General features: G+C 33.2%; 3 protein-coding genes across 5 annotated transcripts; 2 read left to right on the forward strand and 1 right to left on the reverse strand.

Moving 5' to 3' along the window:
- Positions 1-2674: 2674 nt before the first annotated feature.
- On the forward strand, positions 2675-5989 carry LOC140957678 (receptor-like protein kinase HERK 1). The gene has a single exon (XM_073415017.1). It carries the CDS (start codon positions 3290-3292, stop codon positions 5780-5782), a length of 2493 nt encoding a protein of 830 aa, XP_073271118.1. The 5' UTR covers positions 2675-3289; the 3' UTR covers positions 5783-5989.
- Positions 5990-9911: 3922 nt separating this feature from the next.
- LOC140957186 (uncharacterized) lies at positions 9912-10334 on the reverse strand. Its single transcript, XM_073414325.1, has one exon. The coding sequence runs from the start codon at positions 10332-10334 to the stop codon at positions 9912-9914; it is 423 nt and encodes a 140-aa protein (XP_073270426.1).
- Positions 10335-14233: 3899 nt separating this feature from the next.
- On the forward strand, positions 14234-19795 carry LOC140956463 (calcium-transporting ATPase 4, endoplasmic reticulum-type-like). Of its 3 annotated transcripts, none has more exons than XM_073413198.1 (9): positions 14234-14419; positions 14589-16098; positions 16440-16512; positions 16593-16714; positions 17016-17297; positions 17405-17788; positions 18054-18163; positions 18610-18838; positions 18924-19795. In XM_073413198.1, the coding sequence occupies exons 2-9, from the start codon at positions 14671-14673 to the stop codon at positions 19503-19505; spliced, it is 3210 nt and encodes a 1069-aa protein (XP_073269299.1). In that variant the 5' UTR covers positions 14234-14419; positions 14589-14670; the 3' UTR covers positions 19506-19795. The 3 variants fall into 3 exon arrangements, with proteins under 3 accessions (XP_073269299.1, XP_073269301.1, XP_073269300.1); XM_073413200.1 differs by having other exon boundaries at positions 14235-14397; XM_073413199.1 differs by having other exon boundaries at positions 14257-14401.
- Positions 19796-21446: the final 1651 nt, after the last annotated feature.

Below are 21446 nucleotides of genomic sequence, written 5' to 3' on the forward strand. Positions count from 1 at the left end.
CTCACTAGTCCAGTCGAACCCTTTCGTAACTTGGAAAACCATTTTCTTGTTATTAATTGTGTCTTGCTGGTTGATAAAATAACATTAAAAACTAACAACTGTTAATATCAACTCAAGTTTAGTAGAAAAATTTTAAAATAGTTTATTCATCATATCTAAACTTTATGTTCATTTCTATAAATATATCATTTTTTTAGTCTAGTTTTTATATTATCAATTGGACTACAATGATTATAAAATTATTTTTTAATCACATTATATTTGAACTATTCAAAACTTTGGCATGGTGCTTTATTACTCATATTTTTATGTAATTTGTTTTAAAGTCATAGTTCTAATTAGTCTAAAAAAGAAATTGGTTGCACTAAATTCAGTTGTTTCTTATAACAATCTTTATGATAAAATTTATATTTAAAATATTTTTATAAATTAGATATTTAAAAAAAATTATTTTCTCCCCCTAAATGAGTTTTCTTCTCTCCCAATTTATATATAAATATATATGTATATAACCATCTAATTATCGTGCCATATGTGGATTGATTCATTATTATATTATTTAATCTTGTACGAATGACATTATTTAAGTGTCAATTTTCATAAAAACCGAGTGCCTACNGTTTTGATTATGATTCATGTTTTCAAGCTATCATAATTTATTGATTAATTGCCCGAATTCTTTCATAAACCTTTGATTGCGGGGATGGTTTTCAATCTTCCACATCGTGAGTTAAATAAACATTCAAGTCGAAGGTAAAATTTGGACTGTTCTTGCGGGATAGTGTTTTGATTCTGGCATTATTAAATAATAATTATTTCTGAAATAAAAATCATTAATGAAAACCCTTCCATAAAAATAAAACAAAGTAATAAAGAGTGAGTCTATATTATACCAGAAGATATAATTTCGGTTTTTGTTTTATATAAAATGGTCGACGTGTTATCTTATTCAAACTCACCGGCAGTAGGTGGCATAAACTCACCCGTAATCATGATATGTGATCTCATTTCCAGTATTTTGAAAGTATTTTCTTTTTAAATGAAATATATAATAATTTTAAAAAAATTTCCACACCGAGATCATGACATTCATTCAGATTGTATTTAGAAATATGGATTTGAAACCTATTGATTTCGATTATAACTTTATTGTTAACAATGAAACAATTGATGAAATCTTAAATCCATATTTTACCTATTTACACATTAGTTACACAAAATAGACAAAATAGAATGAATTTTAAATATTTTCATTATTGAGTGAACTTGAAATCTATTATAATTAATATAAAACAATATTTAAACATACAATTTGTTGATTTAAAGTTTATGCCCTACTTTTCTAAAAATACATAAATAAATTTGAATATATATAAAATCTATCAATCCAATTGTTTTTGATGAATTTTTATTCGAATAATTTGCATTCACATCTCCTGTATTACATGTATTTGACATTCAATTCTCTTATTATATTGCAACTATTATACTTGATAACTGAGATAAAATATCAAATACATCAAATATAAATGATGTAACTACAAATAACAAATTTCATTTTAGGCAAAAACTTGTGTGAAACGGTCTCACAGGCCGTATTTTGTGAAACTGATATCTTATTTGGGTCATCCATGAAAAAATATTACTTTTATGCTAAGAATATTATTTTTATTGTGAATATCGGTATGATTGACAAGTCTCACAAAAGACATACTTTTCATTTTATATATGTATTGATATTTGATTAGTTTACATATTTACTTCATTATTATTATTATTATTTCCCCCAAATTATATGTATCTATGAAATGATCCTTATACCCTTTTGTTTATAAAAAAAAATTCTAACTGAAACTAAATAAGGGATATACCGGTTGAGCCATTAATACAAATTAATGCATCAATATACCAATTAATGAATAGTTTATCTTCTTTTACTCCTTTTAAATTAATATATATCCTCTCTCGTCCACCTATTTCAATTACTTTGCCAGCAAAACTAAAACGTATTTTTTATTTGAGGAATAAGCCGAACTTGGTCGTGAATTTTGCAACCATATGACAGTGTTTTATTTTTTAAATATAAAAGTATTTAAATTTGTTTTTTTTAGTTCTTTTCATTGAAGAATTATTAAAGATGACAACATCAACAGAAGGAGACGAGTTTGTCATCCTAATCTCCATCTCGAATTGTATTCCCGCTTTCACACCCGTCCAATACCCACTCTCGAACCCGAACTTTCGGAGATCAAATCATCATTTCGTCGCCATCTTCGTTTCAAAAATTGTAATGAGACGGGGACATGTTCAGAGAATTTTCGAACATTAACTTATCATCATCATCAAGATGGTTTAGCGAATCAAAATAACACTCTTAGTCTCTTATACTTACCTCGAATTATTTCGAGGATTCAAAAAAAATCCTTGGACCCGAAAATTAATCCCCAAATCTACTTTATTTTAAATTTTTTCCACGAGATCCCTAAGTCAATGAGAAAATTATCACATATTCGATTTCTACAATTACTCGTTGAGCGAAGAATGAGAAATTGTGGGTCGGCCAAAAGAAATTTAGACTAAATTTAATAAAAAAAATAATATATATTAATTTTTATTTTTATCTGATTTATATAAAAATATAATAATTATATTTAATCAGTCTTTCCCTCACAACTCCTCTTGTAAAGGTGATGTTACCTCAGCACCTCCTGTCATCTTCCCTAAACCCCAAACCTTAATCTCCTTCATTGATGAGTTTTACCTCCATTTCACATTCCCAAAAAGTCAACCCTCTCCAACCTAACACCACATACAAGTGCCAGGAATTATATTATTCATTTTTGGATTACTTTCCCACCGTATCTTTCTTTTTTCTTTTTTTTTATGGGTGGTTTCGTTTTGTTATTTTTCGCATTTTATATGAACCATGAATAATTCTGATCTGTTGTTTTTTTGAGAAGGGAAAAGAGAGGAAACTTCTGGTCTATATAGCTGGAGGATGTCTATTCAGTCTGCCAAGATTGGCTGATGAGCTATATCGTTGCTGTTCGGCATAAGCTTTTGTTGAGATTATTTTAGATCTGAGCAGAATATTTCCGTGTCCAAGGATATCTGGGTTTTTCTCAATTTTTTCTCCTGGAACTCATTTGATCTGAAAGGTGCATCTTTTTCTTCTTTTCTTTCTCAGTTTCCTTTGACGGCTGTGTGATGTTTTATTCATTTCTTGATGAAATACATGAGTGATTGTTAGTTGTTTGAGCTCAGAGGGGTTGTATTTGTTGGACTTGTTATGATGGCATGTGGAATTTTGAGGTTTTTCATCTGGGTTTTATTGATCTTGAATATGGGATGTTGTTCTAGAGGATTTAATCCTGTTGATAAGTTTTATATAAGTTGCGGTTCATCAAGAGATGTTACTATTGGGAATTTTACTTATGTGGCTGATAAATCAGCTTCAAGATTGCTAACAACTCCACAAGATATTTTGGCCGATAGCAATTTGAATTCTATTACCCCATCTGAAGATGCCCAGCTGTTTAGCACAGCAAGAATATTTACTGGACCCTCCAGGTATACGTTTTCCATTCAACAGGGCGGGAGGCACTGGATTCGTTTGCATTTTTATCCGTTTGTGTACCAGAATTATGATATGAATACTGCTAGTTTCTCTGTTTTCTCCCAAAAGACATTACTCCTCAGCGATTTCAGCCCCAAAAATGCTACTGTCAAAGAATATTCGGTGAATGTGGCGGCTGGAGAGCTTGTAATAACCTTCTCCTCATCGACGAATTCTTTTGCATACATTAATGCCCTTGAAGTTGTTTCAGTTCCGGATTCCCTTATCACCGATGATGCTGCTCTTGTCAATCCATCGGGGGCATTTAGTGGACTCGTGGCACAGTCTTTTGAGACAGTTGCAAGGGTAAATATGGGCGGCCCGTTCGTGTCCTTAGTGAATGATACACTGGGGCGGACTTGGGTTCCTGACAGAAGTTTCTTGGTGCAACCCAATCTGGCGACTAACGCTTCCAATATTCAGTCAGTTTCTTATCCTCCTGGTGGCGCTACATCAGATTCTGCTCCACAGACTGTGTATGGAACTTGCACAAAGATGAATTCTGAAGATGATCCCCGAGGTAATTTCAATGTCACATGGTCGTTCAAGGTGGATCCGGGCTTTCAGTACTTACTTCGGTTGCATTTCTGTGATATTGTAAGCACATCAGCTAATCAACTCGTGTTTAATGTTTATATTGATTCGTTCATCGTTGCTCAAGATCTTCAATTAAGTCTGAAAACCCCAGGATTGGCCAATGCATATTATATGGACTTTGTTACTACTGCGGTTGTCAAAAACAATATTAGTGTAAGTGTTGGCCCATCTCCTATTAGCGCTTACCCCGATGCCTTTCTTAATGGATTGGAGATTATGAAATTGGCCAACTCAAAGGATAGTCTAGCTGGGACATCCATTTTTCCTTCATTTTCAAGTTCCAAGAAGAATGTTGGAATTATTGTGGGTGTGTGTGTAGGGGCAGCGGTTGTTTTGATACTTGCAGGTGTTCTGATTTTCGTTCATAGAAGGAGGAAACAAAAGCGATTGGCCCAATCAAAAACATGGGTTCCTATATCGGTTAACGGGGGAAATTCACTCACTATGGGAAGTAAATATTCAACTGCAACAACTGTTAGCAACGGATCTAACTTGAGCTATCGTATCCCGTTTGCTGCAGTTCAAGAGGCGACAAATAACTTTGATGAAAGTTGGGTGATTGGAATTGGTGGATTTGGGAAGGTTTACAAGGGTGTTTTCAGTGATGGTACTAAGATAGCCGTGAAACGAGGAAATCCCAGGTCCCAGCAAGGCTTAGCAGAGTTCCAAACGGAGATTGAGATGCTTTCTCAATTCCGCCACCGCCATTTGGTTTCCTTGATTGGTTACTGTGACGAAAAGAATGAAATGATTCTTGTTTATGAGTATATGGAAAACGGGACTCTCAAAAGCCATCTCTATGGTTCAAATCTTCCGAGCTTGAGTTGGAAGGAGAGACTCGAGATATGCATTGGATCAGCAAGAGGGCTGCACTATCTTCACACAGGATATGCGAAAGCTGTTATTCATCGTGATGTGAAGTCTGCAAACATATTGCTCGACGAGAACTTCATGGCCAAGGTGGCTGATTTTGGACTTTCTAAGACAGGGCCTGAGATTGATCAAACTCATGTTAGCACCGCTGTTAAAGGTAGTTTTGGTTACCTAGATCCTGAGTATTTCAGAAGGCAACAACTGACTGAAAAATCGGATGTTTACTCTTTCGGTGTTGTTTTATTCGAAGTTCTTTGCGCTAGGCCTGTGATAGATCCATCTCTTCCTAGAGAAATGGTTAACTTGGCAGAATGGGCTATGAAGTGGCAAAAAAAAGGACGGTTGGATCAAATAATAGATGCTAATCTTCTTGGAAAAATAAAGCCCGACTCCCTCAGAAAGTTTGGGGAAACGGCAGAGAAATGCTTGGCTGATTATGGAGTTGATAGGCCCTCCATGGGAGACATATTGTGGAACCTCGAGTACGCTCTCCAACTTCAAGAAACGGTCATACCAGATGATCCGGAGGAAAATAGTACCAATGCTATTGGCCAGTTGTCTCCACAGGTCGGTGAATTTAGTCGGGTCGAATCTAGAGCTAACACCACCCAGTTTCAACATTCAAATGTGGATGATCTTTCTGGTGTTTCTATGAGCCGAGTTTTCTCTCAACTGGTAAATTCCGAGGGTAGATAAAAGCTTGTAGATCATATACTTAATACACTTGACACCTTTTCCTTTATGTTTCTTCTATGTTCTGTCAAACATTTGGAAGTTTGAAATCTTGAATTTGCTTTGTTTTTTTGTATCTTATTGGAATTCAACAATCTTCACACTTGGTGTTTTCAGTTTGTGTATTTGGTGCATTTACATATATATCGAGAGAGAGTATTCGATTGTTTATCGGTATGATGTTGATTTGTTTTGAAATTGAAAGGCTGCTGTTCTTTGGTTTATAGAAATTCCATTTTGGTGCTATGATCAAGTTCTAGTGTGTAATAAGTTGACATCAAAATTTGTTGGCTCATCTCACGTTGAAGTTAAGCTCGAGTTCGAGTCTCGTCTATAAACTTCATTTTCCAGATAATTATGGTCACGCATATATAATATTTTCGTACAAAATTATTTTGAATTGATTATATAAATCTATTTAGAAGCAATGGTTTTCAAATTTTCACATTTTCTATATCCAATGCAATAATATGTAATTTTTGTTGCAGTTTTGAGGTTGGTTGATTTGGCAAATTAGGATAAAAAGCAATGGTTTTCAAATTTTCCTATTTTTGTGGTTAATAATGAACAAGATTTTCAAGACCTACCGAAGCCTGTTTTTTACTACTAAAATAAACACTTTTAAAAAAAAATAAATATATCGGCAACTAAAATAGATATTTTTCACACATTAGATTCGCATGAATGCGTGTTACATACACAGTCATCAAGCACTTTAAAACCAANTCACGAGTGCATATATTTTAAATATGGTCTCCTGTGGACGGTCACGCGAAATAATATAGATGTCAACTTTATCCATATTTGATATTAAAAAATATTTTTTATTGATTATATCCGTCTCACAAGATTAATCTTTAAGATGATCTCGTAGTAGTTTTTATATAATAAATAACATCAATATTTGGAGAGATAATAAAGAAAGCCCCTCGGAAAAAATAAAAAAGGTAGAGTACTTTTACATAATTAAACGGGGCGATAAACCCAACCAAATCTTGCGTTGGANTAATGTAACATTCAAGAAAATATCATTTTAACTCTTCCTTTTCGACTTGTTTTTTTGTTTTTTAGAAAAAAAATACTACCTTTTGAGAGTTTGCAAATGAAGTCCTTCAGTTTTCAAGTTTAAGCATTTAGCTGCATGGGTCAAATTAAAATCCAGCCAACAAATGTTTTCTTGATTTTTCATTTTCAAGAAAATAAGAATGAAATCAAGTAATTACGACTAGATCAAAACCTATTTGGATGCTGACGAGTAGGGCTTTTAGACCCACGAATTTTAGGATATGTGTGTCTAATCCTTGGTCTTGTTCATACACCTTACTAAATAAGTCTTATAATTTTTCATGGTCATGGCACTGCCCTCAACAGAGATCAGTTATACCTCAAACAATTCCTCAAGAAGTATGTAAATATGCTTATTAGGATAATCTAACCCATAAAATGACTCACACCAGTTGTAGGATCGAACAATTGTCATTTTACCAAAAACTATAACTAATAGTAACAATATGATTCTAATGTTTTAAATCGTATATCTTCTCAAACACCAACAATCATTTAGTCAGAATTTGTGAATTTAAGCACAATTTTATTATTTTGATCTTTTAAAAACCAATTTAGTGACAACCTTTCGCATATATTTACAACAAACCGAAAGATTTATTGTATTTTATTCCTAGCAAATGGACGACGAACAACCTTTTGTTTTTGTTTCGAACACGTGGTCAACTGTGTCTGTCATCATACGAGGGCTTAGACATGAAATTAAAGTAGTTTTTGATTATGCAAAAGTTAGACGTGAATGTAATTATGTTGATACTTTGATGAGATCAAACCGTGGTTTGAAATTCGATAACTTTTCTTTAATTTATTAATAAATGAAAACTTATCGTTTTGGCTACATTTGTCAACTTGGCAACGATTTGTAGATTCACTTTTGGTGTTTATTAGAGCAATGTTAGAAAAAAAAAAGGAGGGAATTTCGTGATAGAAGTGAGAACTCCATTGGACGACCACCCCTTTTTTTCAGCACTAGAGGACATTGAATTCATACACGGCATGCAAATATGGGATCACTTTCTTTCAAATTCCACTACGGCCACCTTTATCTTTAATTTCACATTCGAACTAATGTTTCTAGATTTTAATATTTACTACTTTTGAATAATTACTATGATTCCAGAATTAACTTGTGCGTGATATCTAAGGGTTGCGTTGAAATAACCCAAATTTGAAATTTTTTAAAAATATATCAAATCTAATATAAAATAAATTGATCATACAATAACGAATTTCATGATTTTGAAACTCCCCATTCCTTTATATGACAAAATCGATGCACTTAATTAAATAATGGGGGAGAAGTTCCAACAAAATAAAAGTTTGGGAGAGAAATGTTTTCATCACAAGCAAAAGATCAGTATGTCTCTTGTGCAACAATCTCACCGATTTATATATGTGAGACGAGACGACTCTATCCATATATATAGTGAATTTTTTTTTTACTCAAATCATTATGTGTTGTACAATATTTTTTCATTTGAAGTGAAAATAATATTTTAGACATAAAAAATAATATTTTTCAAGGGTCGGATCGAGTCAGAGACTCGTCTCATAAAATTGATTTGTGAGACAATGATACAAGAGTTTTTGTGTAATCAAAATTATTGATGAAGAGTTTAAGTTATTATTAGTTACAAAATGTATTTATTTATAAATAACTTTTACATTATAAAGAAAATAAAAGTATAGCAAGAGATATTGTTAATTAAACATAAAGTATTTTGATCAAATCCTTGAAAGTATATCTACTTTTTTAATTTGTACCAAACATATATAACTTTTAACGTTAAAAACATATAAATTTTTTAGCTCGTCGAAAATAAAAAAAAAAAATTTCATTTTATATATAGGCGATTGAATAGATTTTTGGTCATTAATTAATCAATTAATTAACCAATAAGAGATCTTAAAATTTTGAAATGTTGGATTAAGTGTGCATTAGTGATAGTAGTATTGAGATTTGTAACATCTTGAAAAGTTATCGTGCGCCAAGTTACCGACGTCGTACCGCTTGATCTGGTTGGCTAGACAGACCGTAAAAAAGTTACATCAGATCTTAACTTATCATATTGTCTTTATTGATGACATGACTGGCGATAAAAAAAATAGTAAGACTGATCTCTATATAAGACATCACCAGCATATAAACACACATCTCCCTGAACACATGGGCCTGACAGCCAGACCCGTTAACACTCAAGTAGGTGCATTCCGCGCTACCACGATTATAAAAAAATAAAGTTGCACATAAACTAACTTGTATAATTTTTGGCTTAGTTATGTGTTTGATCTAACTGAGTTGTATTAGTATTATCAACTATAATTTTTTATAATATGAGTAATGATAATTGATATGTGACCAAAACTTGTAGAATATTTCCACTAATATATAATCCAGATTATGTGAGTGAACATTGGATTCAGCCGTCTAGCCAGCGGGAAAAATAAAGCTCACGACTATTATCTTGGTTATTTTATTAANTATATGTATGTATGTATGTATGTGTATGTATGTATACAATTAATTAATTGTAAAATTCATCCAAATTACACCTCAATTAACAACCCAAATTTATAAATTAGATTAACTGTACAAACTATCAAACATTATTATGTATCGAGTGCACTTGTCTACCAGTTGCAAACCACTATGTCAATTGCACTAAAAATCTCCAGTATTTTATGGTAATTAATAGTAGTGCTCATCACTTTTCTAATAATAAAAAAAATAATTTTTCGAAAATCCATATAGAAAACTCATGCAGTTGAAATATAATATATCCTTTCATTCATAACACAAGTATATATAAATTTACATTACTTTTACAAGTGGATCTACGAGCAAGTTTCTTGATATAAAAAGTCTAGATGAATCGACTCTTCTTAATTAACAAAACTAGCTCCATGTATCAATTAATCTATCGATCCATCAAATTCAAGAAAAAACATATATATCATAAAGACATATCATTCAATGAATTGTCTCAAACTTTAAATGGAAAAGAGAGAAATTAGAAAAAGCACACGGTCAATTGGCAACATCAATCTCGGTTGTGCAAGACAGCAGCCGCCTGAAAATTGATCTCAAGGCGGAGCAAGACACCATCTTCGCCCTCTTCATCCCGGCGCTCCTCGTCCTCCTCCTTCCACCGCTGCCGCGGGACTTGGTCGACTCCTTCTCCTTATTACCTTTACCAAGGCACTTAATCGTCTTTTCGTCATCTTCTTCTCTAGAGAAATTGTAGCTCCTCAAATACAACTGCCTACATGAAAGACTATCCACCACCCTCGGGTGACCGTACATAGAATTATTGGATCCCCGGCGGACGTTGGAGCTCATCGACCTCACAAACTCGGCGTCGGATTCCGGCCACTTGTAGAGGTTGACATAGGTGGCTCTCATCGGAACACGGGCGTCGCTTACACAGCTTGATATACATGTAGAGGCCATCTTTTTCAGCTTGGTCGAGAATTTTAATATTCAAACCGATCAGATATGTTATTAAATATATGTATACCGAAAGTTATTTTACATAGATCATATTGGAATAATGGAAATCGAGAGTAGGGATCGAGTAAGGTTTTGGGAGAAGGCCAATGGCTTGCCATCATGTGTAAGTGGGATATATAGATGACCAATTTTTAAATTTAATTTTATTTAATACATTATTAAAACATATGATAAAGAAATATCCCTTTTGCTTTCAAATGATATTTTTAATTTTAAGGATAAATAATTTGTATATATAGTAGAGGTTGTTTCTTGTTAATTTCCTGTCTTTTAAAATAAAATTTTGAACTTCACAATTTTNATAATTTAAAATTATAACAAAATTTTATGAATCAACTCGATCTATTAATGATTATGATAATAATTTATATATATAATAATCATTATTTTATGCATATATCGTATGTGTATCGTTCGCTAGTTTATATGATGCATGCATTAATATAATTTAGACGCACACACACTCATTCACTAGTATACGATAAAAAAAAAACTAATTGGAATATCGTTTGAGGTCGGATATTTCAAGGGAAGAGAAGACAGAAGTCACGCTCTGCTGTGATGTCCTAGCGTGCAAGCTACTTTTTGTAATAAAAAAATATATAAATATAGATTATTTGTGATTTATAAAAATGACCATTTTCGATCATCTAATTGAACTTGATCGATTGATCATATGGAAATTGAGATTACGATCACAAGATGTACTTTGATTTACGCAATGGTTAGTTAAATAACTCATTTTTTTCCATTAAAACCCACCCGTAGGTTATTACTTAAGAGAGTAAAATAAAATTTATATTACCCACAAAATTCTATTCTATGAACGGTAATGGACCAAATTTCTTCATGGACCTTAGTTCGAGAATATACGCAAAAGTTGATTTGAGTATTCAATTTTAAGAGGTGAACTAAACACGGCCCAAGTTACTCCGAGTTCTGAGATCCTCCAGTATTAACGCTAAAATTAGGGTCAATCTGTTTATTAATTAAAACTTATACAAAAATTGATCCGTAAAATTTACGTGAGACCATCTCACGGATCAATGTTTTGATATAAATATCTGAATCGACTAATAAAAAGTATCACTTATTATGTTCAAAATATTAATTTTCATTATAAAAATTTCAATGTATAGTTATGTTATGAAAAAAATATCATATGATATATGATTATTTGAATGAAAAATATTATTTTTTATATCTGAATTATTATTTTCACTGAAAATTATATTTTTTTTTATTTTTGTTACGAAGAAATATCGTGTAATATATATTGGTTTAAATAAATATTTAAAAAATCATGACACATTCAATTTGCCTTTCAAAAATCTACATTGGCATGTGCGGGCAGCTCATAAAACTCGCCACCACCATGGGATGACCGTCTATGCGTACTGAGCTATCATGGTGTACGTTGCCGATGATTGACTCCAAAAACTCTCTTTCGTGGTAATCACCCACGAAATATGCAGTCTGGCTTATTTTAATTATGGCAAAAACTTGTGTGAGACGGTCTCACATGTCGTATTTTGTGAGACGGATATCTTATTTGGGTCATCCATGAAAAGATATTACTTTTTCTGCTAAGAGTATTACATTTTATTGTGAATATCAGTAGGGTTGCCCATCTGATAGATAAAGATTCGTGAGATCGTCTAACAAGAGACCTACTCTTTAATCATACATACGTGAGTCTCGATGACTTATTTAAATTATATTTATCAGTTGATTGCCGGTTTAGTTTAGTAAGTGAACAAATTCTTTACGAAAACATTTGAAAGTTACCGAGAAGTTACAGATAATGAAAGCATCTACGAATTATTGGATTTAAATGTTGCATTTGAATTAATGTATTTGAAATTCATTAATTTTCACAGTTAAATAACCTCAACAAAGAAAAATCAAATTCATCTTTTATTTATTTACACTATATTTATATTAATCACAATGAGTTTTAAATAACTCTCATATTCTAAAAATTTGAAACTCATTGATTGTACTTTAGAGGAGTTTGATTTTTTTTTTCCTTTTAAGTTATTAAACAATGAAAATATATTTGGATTTCAAATCCCATCCACACACTGTATTCCAGGGAATACACACAAATAAGCATCGAATCAAGTATTAATTAAAATTGATGTTAAAAAAATTATACCATAATAATGAAAAATGACTATAAATTTAAATTCATATCCCGATTACTTGGATGGATGAGATGAAATTTTGATTAAAAAAATTATATGATTATTAAAATATTTAAGTTGAATGTGAAATGGTACAATATGTTTGTTTTTTTATGCAATAATTTGATGATAAATGTTAAATAATTAATATATGAATAAGTAAATAATTACAACTAAACATTGATCAGTGGAAAAGAAAGAGGTCATTCATCGCGAAGTAAATGAGGACGTAAGAGTGTTATAAAATAATCGATAATGGTTATTTATTTTATTTCATCAAAATAAATTTCATATAAATATTGTAAAAATTAAATATTTTTAAATATATATATTTTTTAAAAATCGTCATATATATATGGTGCCATGTTGTCACTTGTGCAAGCAATATTATATAGTCATCATTTTAGTCGGAACTATCAAAAGGAAATTTCACTAGAATTTCATGCAATTAATTACCCAGGAAAACGACCCATGGTGTTTTTGGAATCTGTAAAGTCTAAATAAAATTATCAAGTCAATGGATGTGATATAGTCGTCTGTTGGTTTGGCTTCTATTTTGACAGAGCAATCGAAACATGATGTTCATGTTAGATGAAAAAAATTAGAGTTTCATCATTAACATCAGTTATAGCTTTTGGTAAAGTGACAAGCGTTCGGTCCTACAATTGGTATCATAATCAAGGTCATGAGTTCGATTCTCGTTGATTGCAAGAAATGTAATTATTGAGATAAAAATTGTTGAGGTGAAATAATTATTTTTGATTAATAGATCAATCGAAACGATGTGTTTGAACTTATGTACGATTAAATAGATTATAGTTGTATCATCATTATTAAATATAATTTTTTATAAAACGATAAATATAATGATCGTAAATATAACATAAAATAACTTCCAAGAAACTTTCAACTTCAATTATTATTTCTATATAATCTTCATTGGTTATTTTCCAAGAAAAAAAGTTGGTAGTTAATTAAAATAAAATTCCCCTACAAGCAAATAGCATCTCAAGAAAGTAATATGCTTTCATTCGAAACGTCGCCGTGCATCCATTTTCCTTTTTTATCCTCAGCGAAACCCCCTCGAAGTTTCCTTCATTTATATTTAATAAAATGTCTTAATTCTTAATTAATTCTAGAGAGCATCCCGCTACCCTGTTCACACCCACAGCCCTTCGCCAGAGCTCCTCCCACTCATAATCTGACACGTGTAAAGTTGATGGCGTGGCATCAAATTTGCAACGTGGGGTTTTATGATTGGTTATGATCCGTGGGACACGTCTACACGAAGGAAAAGGTTCTTACTGGGGAAAGGAAGTAATGACTATGGCCACTCCCTAAATAGTTGGAAAACCAATTTTACCCTCACTTATTTTTCAAAAGTTGATTTTTATAATATTAATTATTATTTTAGATTTTGGTTATATTTTTATTATAACTTATTTCATTGACAAAAAATAAAAAATTAATATATTTACATATACATAAATAGGGCGACCTCAATTATTTAATCTATTTATATTATTACAATGTGAGCAAAAAAAAATGTAGATGAAATTAGTTTTTGAGAATTCTGTAATTTGACGTATGTTGTAATATAGGGGGAGTGGTGATAGCACTAATTTATAGTTGATCAACTCGCTTGATGGGTTGTACTTTGTTGTTAATAAATGGTACATATCCCAGCGACATCGTGATTCCTTCCCCATTAACAAAGGAAGGAAACCCTCTCCGTCTGGAGATACGAAGAGAAAGCGATTTGAAACCTTCACACGCTTCATCTCTGTTAAAGTTCTAAGCCAGAATTTTATTTGAGAGTTGGTGAGGAGGTGACATAGGGTAAATTTTCCACTTTCGTTTATATTTTTTGTGTAATGTTGTGGATTTGGTGGATCGGTCGGTTTTGAGTTTTTACTGTATGGATAGATGCTGTGCTAATGCATTTTGACGGCTTTAATCATCGTTTTTTGAATTTTTATTTTATTTTTTGGCTTCACTCTTTTTACAGGTTTAATTAATTATTTTGTGGCATTCGGGTGGTTGTCTGGTTCGACAATTTTTTCATTTGTGGATTGATTCCTGATTCGTTGATGGGAAAAGGAGGGCAGGATTTTGGTAGAAGTGAGAGTTTGGATGATAAGAGAGAGCCGAAAGGGGAATACTTTCCAGCTTGGGCCAAAGATGTGAGCGAGTGTCAAGCGAAGTATCAAGTAAACAAGGAGTATGGGTTGTCTGCTGATGATGTTAGAAAAAGGAGGCAGATCCATGGGTTCAATGAGCTAGAGAAACACGAGGGGCCTTCGATTCTAAGGTTGATTCTGGATCAGTTTAATGATACGTTAGTGAGGATTTTACTTGTGGCAGCGGTAGTCTCCTTTGTGTTGGCGTGGTATGATGGGGATGAAGGTGGTGAGATGGAGATCACAGCTTTCGTGGAGCCATTGGTTATCTTCTTGATATTGATTGTGAATGCGATAGTTGGAGTTTGGCAGGAGAACAATGCGGAGAAAGCTTTGGAAGCATTGAAGGAAATCCAGTCAGAACATGCCAGTGTTATTCGAGAGGGTAGAAAAATTTCCCATTTGCCAGCGAAAGAGCTTGTTCCAGGAGATATTGTTGAGTTGAGAGTTGGAGATAAGATTCCAGCTGATATGAGGGTTTTAAGTTTGATTAGCTCAACCCTCCGAGTTGAACAAGGGTCGTTAACTGGAGAAAGCGAGGCAGTGAGTAAAACTACCAAGGCTGTTGCGGAGGATGTCGATATTCAGGGTAAGAAGTGTATGGTGTTTGCTGGAACGACTGTGGTAAATGGGAATTGTGTTTGCTTGGTGACTCAGATTGGGATGAGTACAGAGATTGGAAAGGTGCACTCACAGATTCACGAGGCATCCCAAAGTGAGGATGATACGCCTTTGAAGAAGAAGTTGAATGAGTTTGGAGAGGTTTTAACTGCTATAATTGGCGTGATTTGTGCTTTGGTATGGTTGATTAACGTAAAATACTTCCTTTCATGGGAGTTTGTTGACGGTTGGCCCAGAAATTTCAAGTTCTCATTTGAGAAGTGCACTTACTACTTTGAGATTGCTGTTGCACTGGCGGTTGCTGCTATTCCAGAAGGTTTACCCGCTGTTATTACAACTTGCTTGGCCCTTGGGACGCGCAAGATGGCTGCTAAAAATGCTCTCGTTCGTAAGTTGCCGAGTGTTGAAACCCTTGGCTGCACCACTGTTATTTGCTCTGATAAAACTGGCACTTTGACCACTAATCAGATGGCAGTGGCAAAACTTGTTGCTATGGGTTCTGAGGCGAACAAGGTTCGATCATTTGACGTACAAGGAACTACTTATAACCCTTTTGATGGTAAAATCCAGAACTGGACAGAGGGTCAATTAGATCCAAACCTCATGATGATTGCTAAGATTGCTTCTATTTGTAATGATGCGAATGTCGAAAAATCTGGGCACGACAAATCTGAGCATTTTGTCGCCAATGGAATGCCAACTGAAGCAGCACTTAAGGTATTGGTTGTTGTAACCATTAAGTAACAGACAGTATGAGTAAACTACATTGTACTGAATTCCGAAGAGGTATTTTTATCAAAATATTATATTGTTATTTGTTGCTCTTACTATCAACCTCGTGCCTGGCTAAATTAGTCCCAGTTTCTAATTTTTGGAAGTTGTGATTCCTGTAAATGAGCAAGCAGTTCTTTTTCTGTCATGTCGCATTTTTTTGCAAATATTTCTTGGCTGTGAATAATTAGCACAGTTTTTGAGTTCAAATTTTACATTCTTATGTTACCGCTTAAGCTTTGGCTTGCTGAATATTTCGTAAAGGATAAGCGTCTGATATTTTTCAGGTTCTGGTGGAGAAAATGGGCTTCCCACGTGAGTTAGGTTCTAGTACCTCTTCAGAGTATGATGGTATTTTAAGTAAGTTATTCTTATGCCTTGCAAAATTATTTTGAACCAGTTAATTTTATACTGATGAAGTTTCAACTGGGTCATCTAAGGGTGCTCCTACAAATGGAATAAAATTGAACAGCGGATTGCCACCCTTGAGTTTGATCGTGATAGAAAATCCATGGGGGTCATTGTAAGTTCTAACTCAGGAAGAAAACTGCTACTTGTAAAGGTACATCTCTTATCTCCAGTTATGCTTGTATAATTCGAGTCAACTTTACTGGTACAAATTCCAATGAGGATAACTAGTAAATTACTTGTGATGTGACTTTTTTTTTTGTGATCCTTAATTAGCATTCTTCCGTGGGAAGTTAGCATTTCTTTGAGTTTCCATTCTCTTTCATGTTTTTGCTTCATAAATGTTTGACAACTTAGGAAGCTGTGCATTGCTTTGATTTTCAATTTTCTTTGATGTTTGTTTCATGTCATATATGTTTGATGAGTCTGGAAATTTTTTCTATACAATTTTGCAGGGTGCAGTTGAGAATTTACTGGAAAGAAGCTCCTACGTGCAACTGCTTGATGGTTCTATAGCAGAATTAAATCAAAGTTCAAGGGAAAATATATTAAAGAGCCTTAATGAAATGTCAACACGTGCATTAAGGGTTTTGGGTTTTGCATGCACGGATAACCTTCCAGAATTTACGACATATAATGGCAATGAAGACCATCCAGCTCATGAACTCTTAACGAACCCTGCAAACTACTCGGCAATTGAGAGCAAATTAATTTTTGTTGGCTTAGCTGGTTTAAGAGTAATTTTCTATCTTTATCATTTACTAATTTTTCTTCAACTCCATCTCTCTTGAGACGGATAACCAACTTCTTGCTGACCTCCATAACTTTGTTTGTATTGTCTAAGGATCCTCCAAGGAAAGAAGTGCCTCAAGCAATTGAGGATTGCAGAACAGCTGGCATTCGAGTTATGGTGATCACTGGAGATAACAAAGATACAGCTGAAACCATTTGTCGTGAAATAGGTGTTTTTGGCCGTGATGAGACAATCCGTTCAAGAAGTTTAACAGGGAAAGAATTTATGGAGCTTTCTGGTCTTGACAAAGAGAGGCATTTAGCGCAAAGTGGAGGGCTTCTTTTCTCCAGGGCTGAACCAAGACACAAACAAGAAATAGTGAGGTTGCTCAAAGAATCAGGTGAGGTTGTTGCAATGACAGGGGATGGAGTGAATGATGCACCTGCCCTGAAATTGGCTGATATAGGGATAGCAATGGGCATTACTGGGACTGAGGTAATCTCATTAAAATGAAAAACCAAGGCCAAACTGTATTAATTAAATGTTGTTGAACATGTGCATTATGTATCTCATGTTCTCTTTGCATATTCACTGTTCTATACTTCAATTATGGCTTTGTTGAACCGTCATTTTACCTTCGTACTTGTGTGATTAGAGGCCTATCTGGACACCACGTAGAGTTTTGCATGTTCCAAGACATTCAGTTATACAAGTGGTAAATTGCCAAAGTTTAAATATTTATTCTTGTCCGGCTTTCTAGGTTGCAAAGGAAGCTTCTGACATGGTTTTATCAGATGATAATTTCAGCACAATTGTTGCAGCAGTTGGTGAAGGCAGATCTATTTACAATAACATGAAGGCATTTATCAGGTTAGACTTTATACTAGCTGTTCGTTCCCCATCATCTTCACTTTTAATTTCTCAGTAGTTTCTACAAGAGCAAGTATAATTTTCTATATTTTTTAAATGTTTTATATTATCAAATTATTGTTATAAATTTGTTATAAGAGTGGGAAGCTCCTGATTAATCATGTAGAATGACAATGTTGCAGCAATTTGGTTGTGGAAAGAGAGAAATTTTATCATAAGAGATATTGATCTAGCTTGGATGAATCCTTTTATATGGCACAAAAGAACTCAGCAGTTTCTCAGTGGATTGGAAATGTTATGCTTTACCTCATTTTAGGTTGTCCCATCCAAATTCGAAAAGAAAAGGGATACAATGCGATTTTAGTTTTTAGCTTGCCGTAAATGATGTTTTGCGTAGCCGAATAATCCTTTCCAGCAGCTGTATGTGAAGTGTTTTTCTGTTGCAGGTACATGATCTCCTCGAACATTGGCGAAGTTGCCTCCATATTCTTAACTGCCGCTTTAGGCATTCCGGAAGGTCTGATTCCAGTTCAACTTCTGTGGGTTAACTTGGTAACTGATGGACCACCAGCTACTGCATTGGGTTTCAATCCACCAGACAAGGATATAATGAAGAAACCACCTAGAAGAAGTGACGATTCATTGATCAGTCCATGGATTCTCTTTCGTTATTTGGTATATACATGTTTGTTATCATTTTCTTTTCAACTTTCACATCTCATCTCAAAATTTTAAATACTTCATGTAAACAATGATTCAGGTGATTGGTTCATATGTTGGCCTAGCAACTGTCGGGATATTCATCATTTGGTACACTCATTCCTCGTTCTTGGGCATCAACCTCGTCGGAGATGGCCACAGCCTTGTCACTTATTCTCAACTAGCCAACTGGGGCCAGTGCCACACCTGGCAGAATTTTTCAGTCTCGCCCTTCACAGCTGGAACACTGGAGTTCAAATTTGATGACCCGTGCGACTACTTCCATGAGGGCAAAGTGAAGGCCATGACTCTCTCTCTCTCTGTATTAGTTGCCATTGAAATGTTTAATTCACTCAATGCGCTATCTGAAGATGGGAGCCTCGTATCAATGCCACCCTGGGTCAATCCATGGCTCCTTTTGGCTATGTCAATCTCGTTTGGCTTGCATTTCTTGATCCTATATGTACCTTTCCTTGCTAGAATTTTTGGGATCGTACCTCTCAGTTTAAACGAATGGTTGTTGGTTCTGGCCGTCGCTTTGCCTGTGATTTTAATCGATGAAATTCTCAAGTTTGTGGGTAGATGCACGAGTGGGATCCGAACTTCAAACGCAAGGAGGTCTTCAAAGCAAAAAGCCGAGTGAAGAAAACATTACAGATTTTTTCATATATTATTTCGCACTGTCCTCCACTCTCAAAAACCTTCTCCATATGAATGGAAAGTAAAATAGGAAGCAAGGGGTTTGCTTGACTCTACAGATTTTAATAAATTGGTTAGCCATTGTAAAAACTCTGAGATGTAGGATGGAGTAGAAGTTTTTAGCACGTATGTTTAACCTTGTGATGATGATTTGCCCGAAATTTGTGGGCAGAAATTAATCTCTTTATACTCAAATGGAACGAGATATGGTATGGAACTAACTTTTGTTCTTTCTTTGAGGATTTTAGTTTTGTATCCCATAACCATTAGTATGATAGTGCTATATTTGTTTTCCCAAAACATTATTATTATTATTTGGAAAAAAGTAGAACACTAGTATTATCTTAGCATAACACCGTTATTTTCATGACAAAATAAACCAAAACTAATTGAAAATTAAACACAAAATTTGATATAGTTGCACATTACAATTATACACAAAAAAAACTATTGTGAGACGGTCTCACGAGTCAATTTTGTTAGACGAATATTCTATTAGGGGTAGTCATTAAAAAAATATTACTTTTAATACCAAAAATATTATTTTTTATTGTAAATATGAGTAGAGTTAACTTATCTTATTAATAAAGATCATTGAGATTGTTTCACAAGAAACCTTTAACTGTAACATAAAATATATATGTCCGTAATATTTTTTTATGAAAAACATATTATAGTGGAATTCAAACGTAAAGTTTGATGAAAGAATTATTCCATTATAATACAATTTTCATAAAAAGTTAGCATACTTGAAACTATATTTATGTTAAAATTTTACTATAAAAATACATATCGAGTGCCAAAAAATACTAAAATATAAATAACAGGGCTAACAGAAAAATAAATTTGGTTCCCAGTGTTTCACTTTTAAAAAAACAAAAATATGCTTGCTAAAAAAAGACAAAAATATGCCCGTTTTTAATTTCACTCCTAATACATACTGTATTATTAAACAAAGTGTGATAATGAAAAGAAATGTTGGTATTTAACTTATCATTCCTTTTTTTTAATGATTATATTGTATACATCATTGTTCAATAAATTACGACCAATCAATAAAGTTAGACTAATCACCAATAATTCATATTTTTTTTTAATGTTATATCTGAATGAAAAGCATTTTTAATCTTCAATCAACAAAAATCTTTTTCCTGTATTATCAAATAATATATAACCAAAGAAGAAATCGTTTGTCACATCGGTTAGCGCTTTTCTTACATCCACAAGATACATTTCAAGTTATATGGTATACATGTACATCAAGTTATTTGTATGCATACCAGCCAAACTTTTCTGATACACAATAGCCGAAATCTTCGGTTGTTCAAGAATGTTTACGTGCATGATTTTATTTCTCATAAATCAACTTCTCAGAGATTATTATTTGTCATTTTTTATACATTGCAAGAAGCAATAATTGGAGCATACCATGAAGAGAAGATAGACAAAAGACATTTTTTTTATGTCGGCTACTAATACAAGTTGAACGTTGAAGTAACATTTTACATGGGGAGAAGTTTAACTATTTAAAAGCATGATTCAACACTAAAGACACCATTGAAACATTTTCAATCTGCCTTATTAAGATCTCGAGCACTTCTATCTTTCAATCATCAAGGTGCTCAACCAAGCGCACACATTTTATTTTTATCTGATCATTAAGAATCATTTCTTGCTTCACATTCATTCAAAATGCTCAAGCTATTTGTTTAGAATGTTGTGTTTATAATCTATATGAACACATATTTCAATAGACAATGATTTTTTTGTATCTATTGTTGAAGAGGGTATTAGGAATTTAAATGTAGGCATTGAATAAGTTTTAGTTGAAGTAGATTATTGTATATTATTGTAACAACCAAAATCTTCTAGTGAATTTTTAAGT

This window comes from Primulina huaijiensis, chromosome 14 (genome assembly GCF_012295235.1).
Source record: "Primulina huaijiensis isolate GDHJ02 chromosome 14, ASM1229523v2, whole genome shotgun sequence".
Lineage (NCBI taxonomy): Eukaryota > Viridiplantae > Streptophyta > Magnoliopsida > Lamiales > Gesneriaceae > Primulina > Primulina huaijiensis.

Bases quoted from the DNA above. Each gene is read 5' to 3' on its own strand.
- LOC140957678 (XM_073415017.1), top strand. From the start codon at position 3,290: ATGATGGCATGTGGAATTTTGAGGTTTTTCATCTGGGTTTTATTGATC.
- LOC140957186 (XM_073414325.1), bottom strand. From the start codon at position 10,334: ATGGCCTCTACATGTATATCAAGCTGTGTAAGCGACGCCCGTGTTCCG.
- LOC140956463 (XM_073413198.1), top strand. From the start codon at position 14,671: ATGGGAAAAGGAGGGCAGGATTTTGGTAGAAGTGAGAGTTTGGATGAT. The intron at 16,513-16,592 runs GTAAGTTATTCT...GGGTCATCTAAG, and splicing joins AGAGTATGATGGTATTTTAA to GGTGCTCCTACAAATGGAAT. The intron at 18,164-18,609 runs GTTAGACTTTAT...TTTCTGTTGCAG, and splicing joins AACATGAAGGCATTTATCAG to GTACATGATCTCCTCGAACA.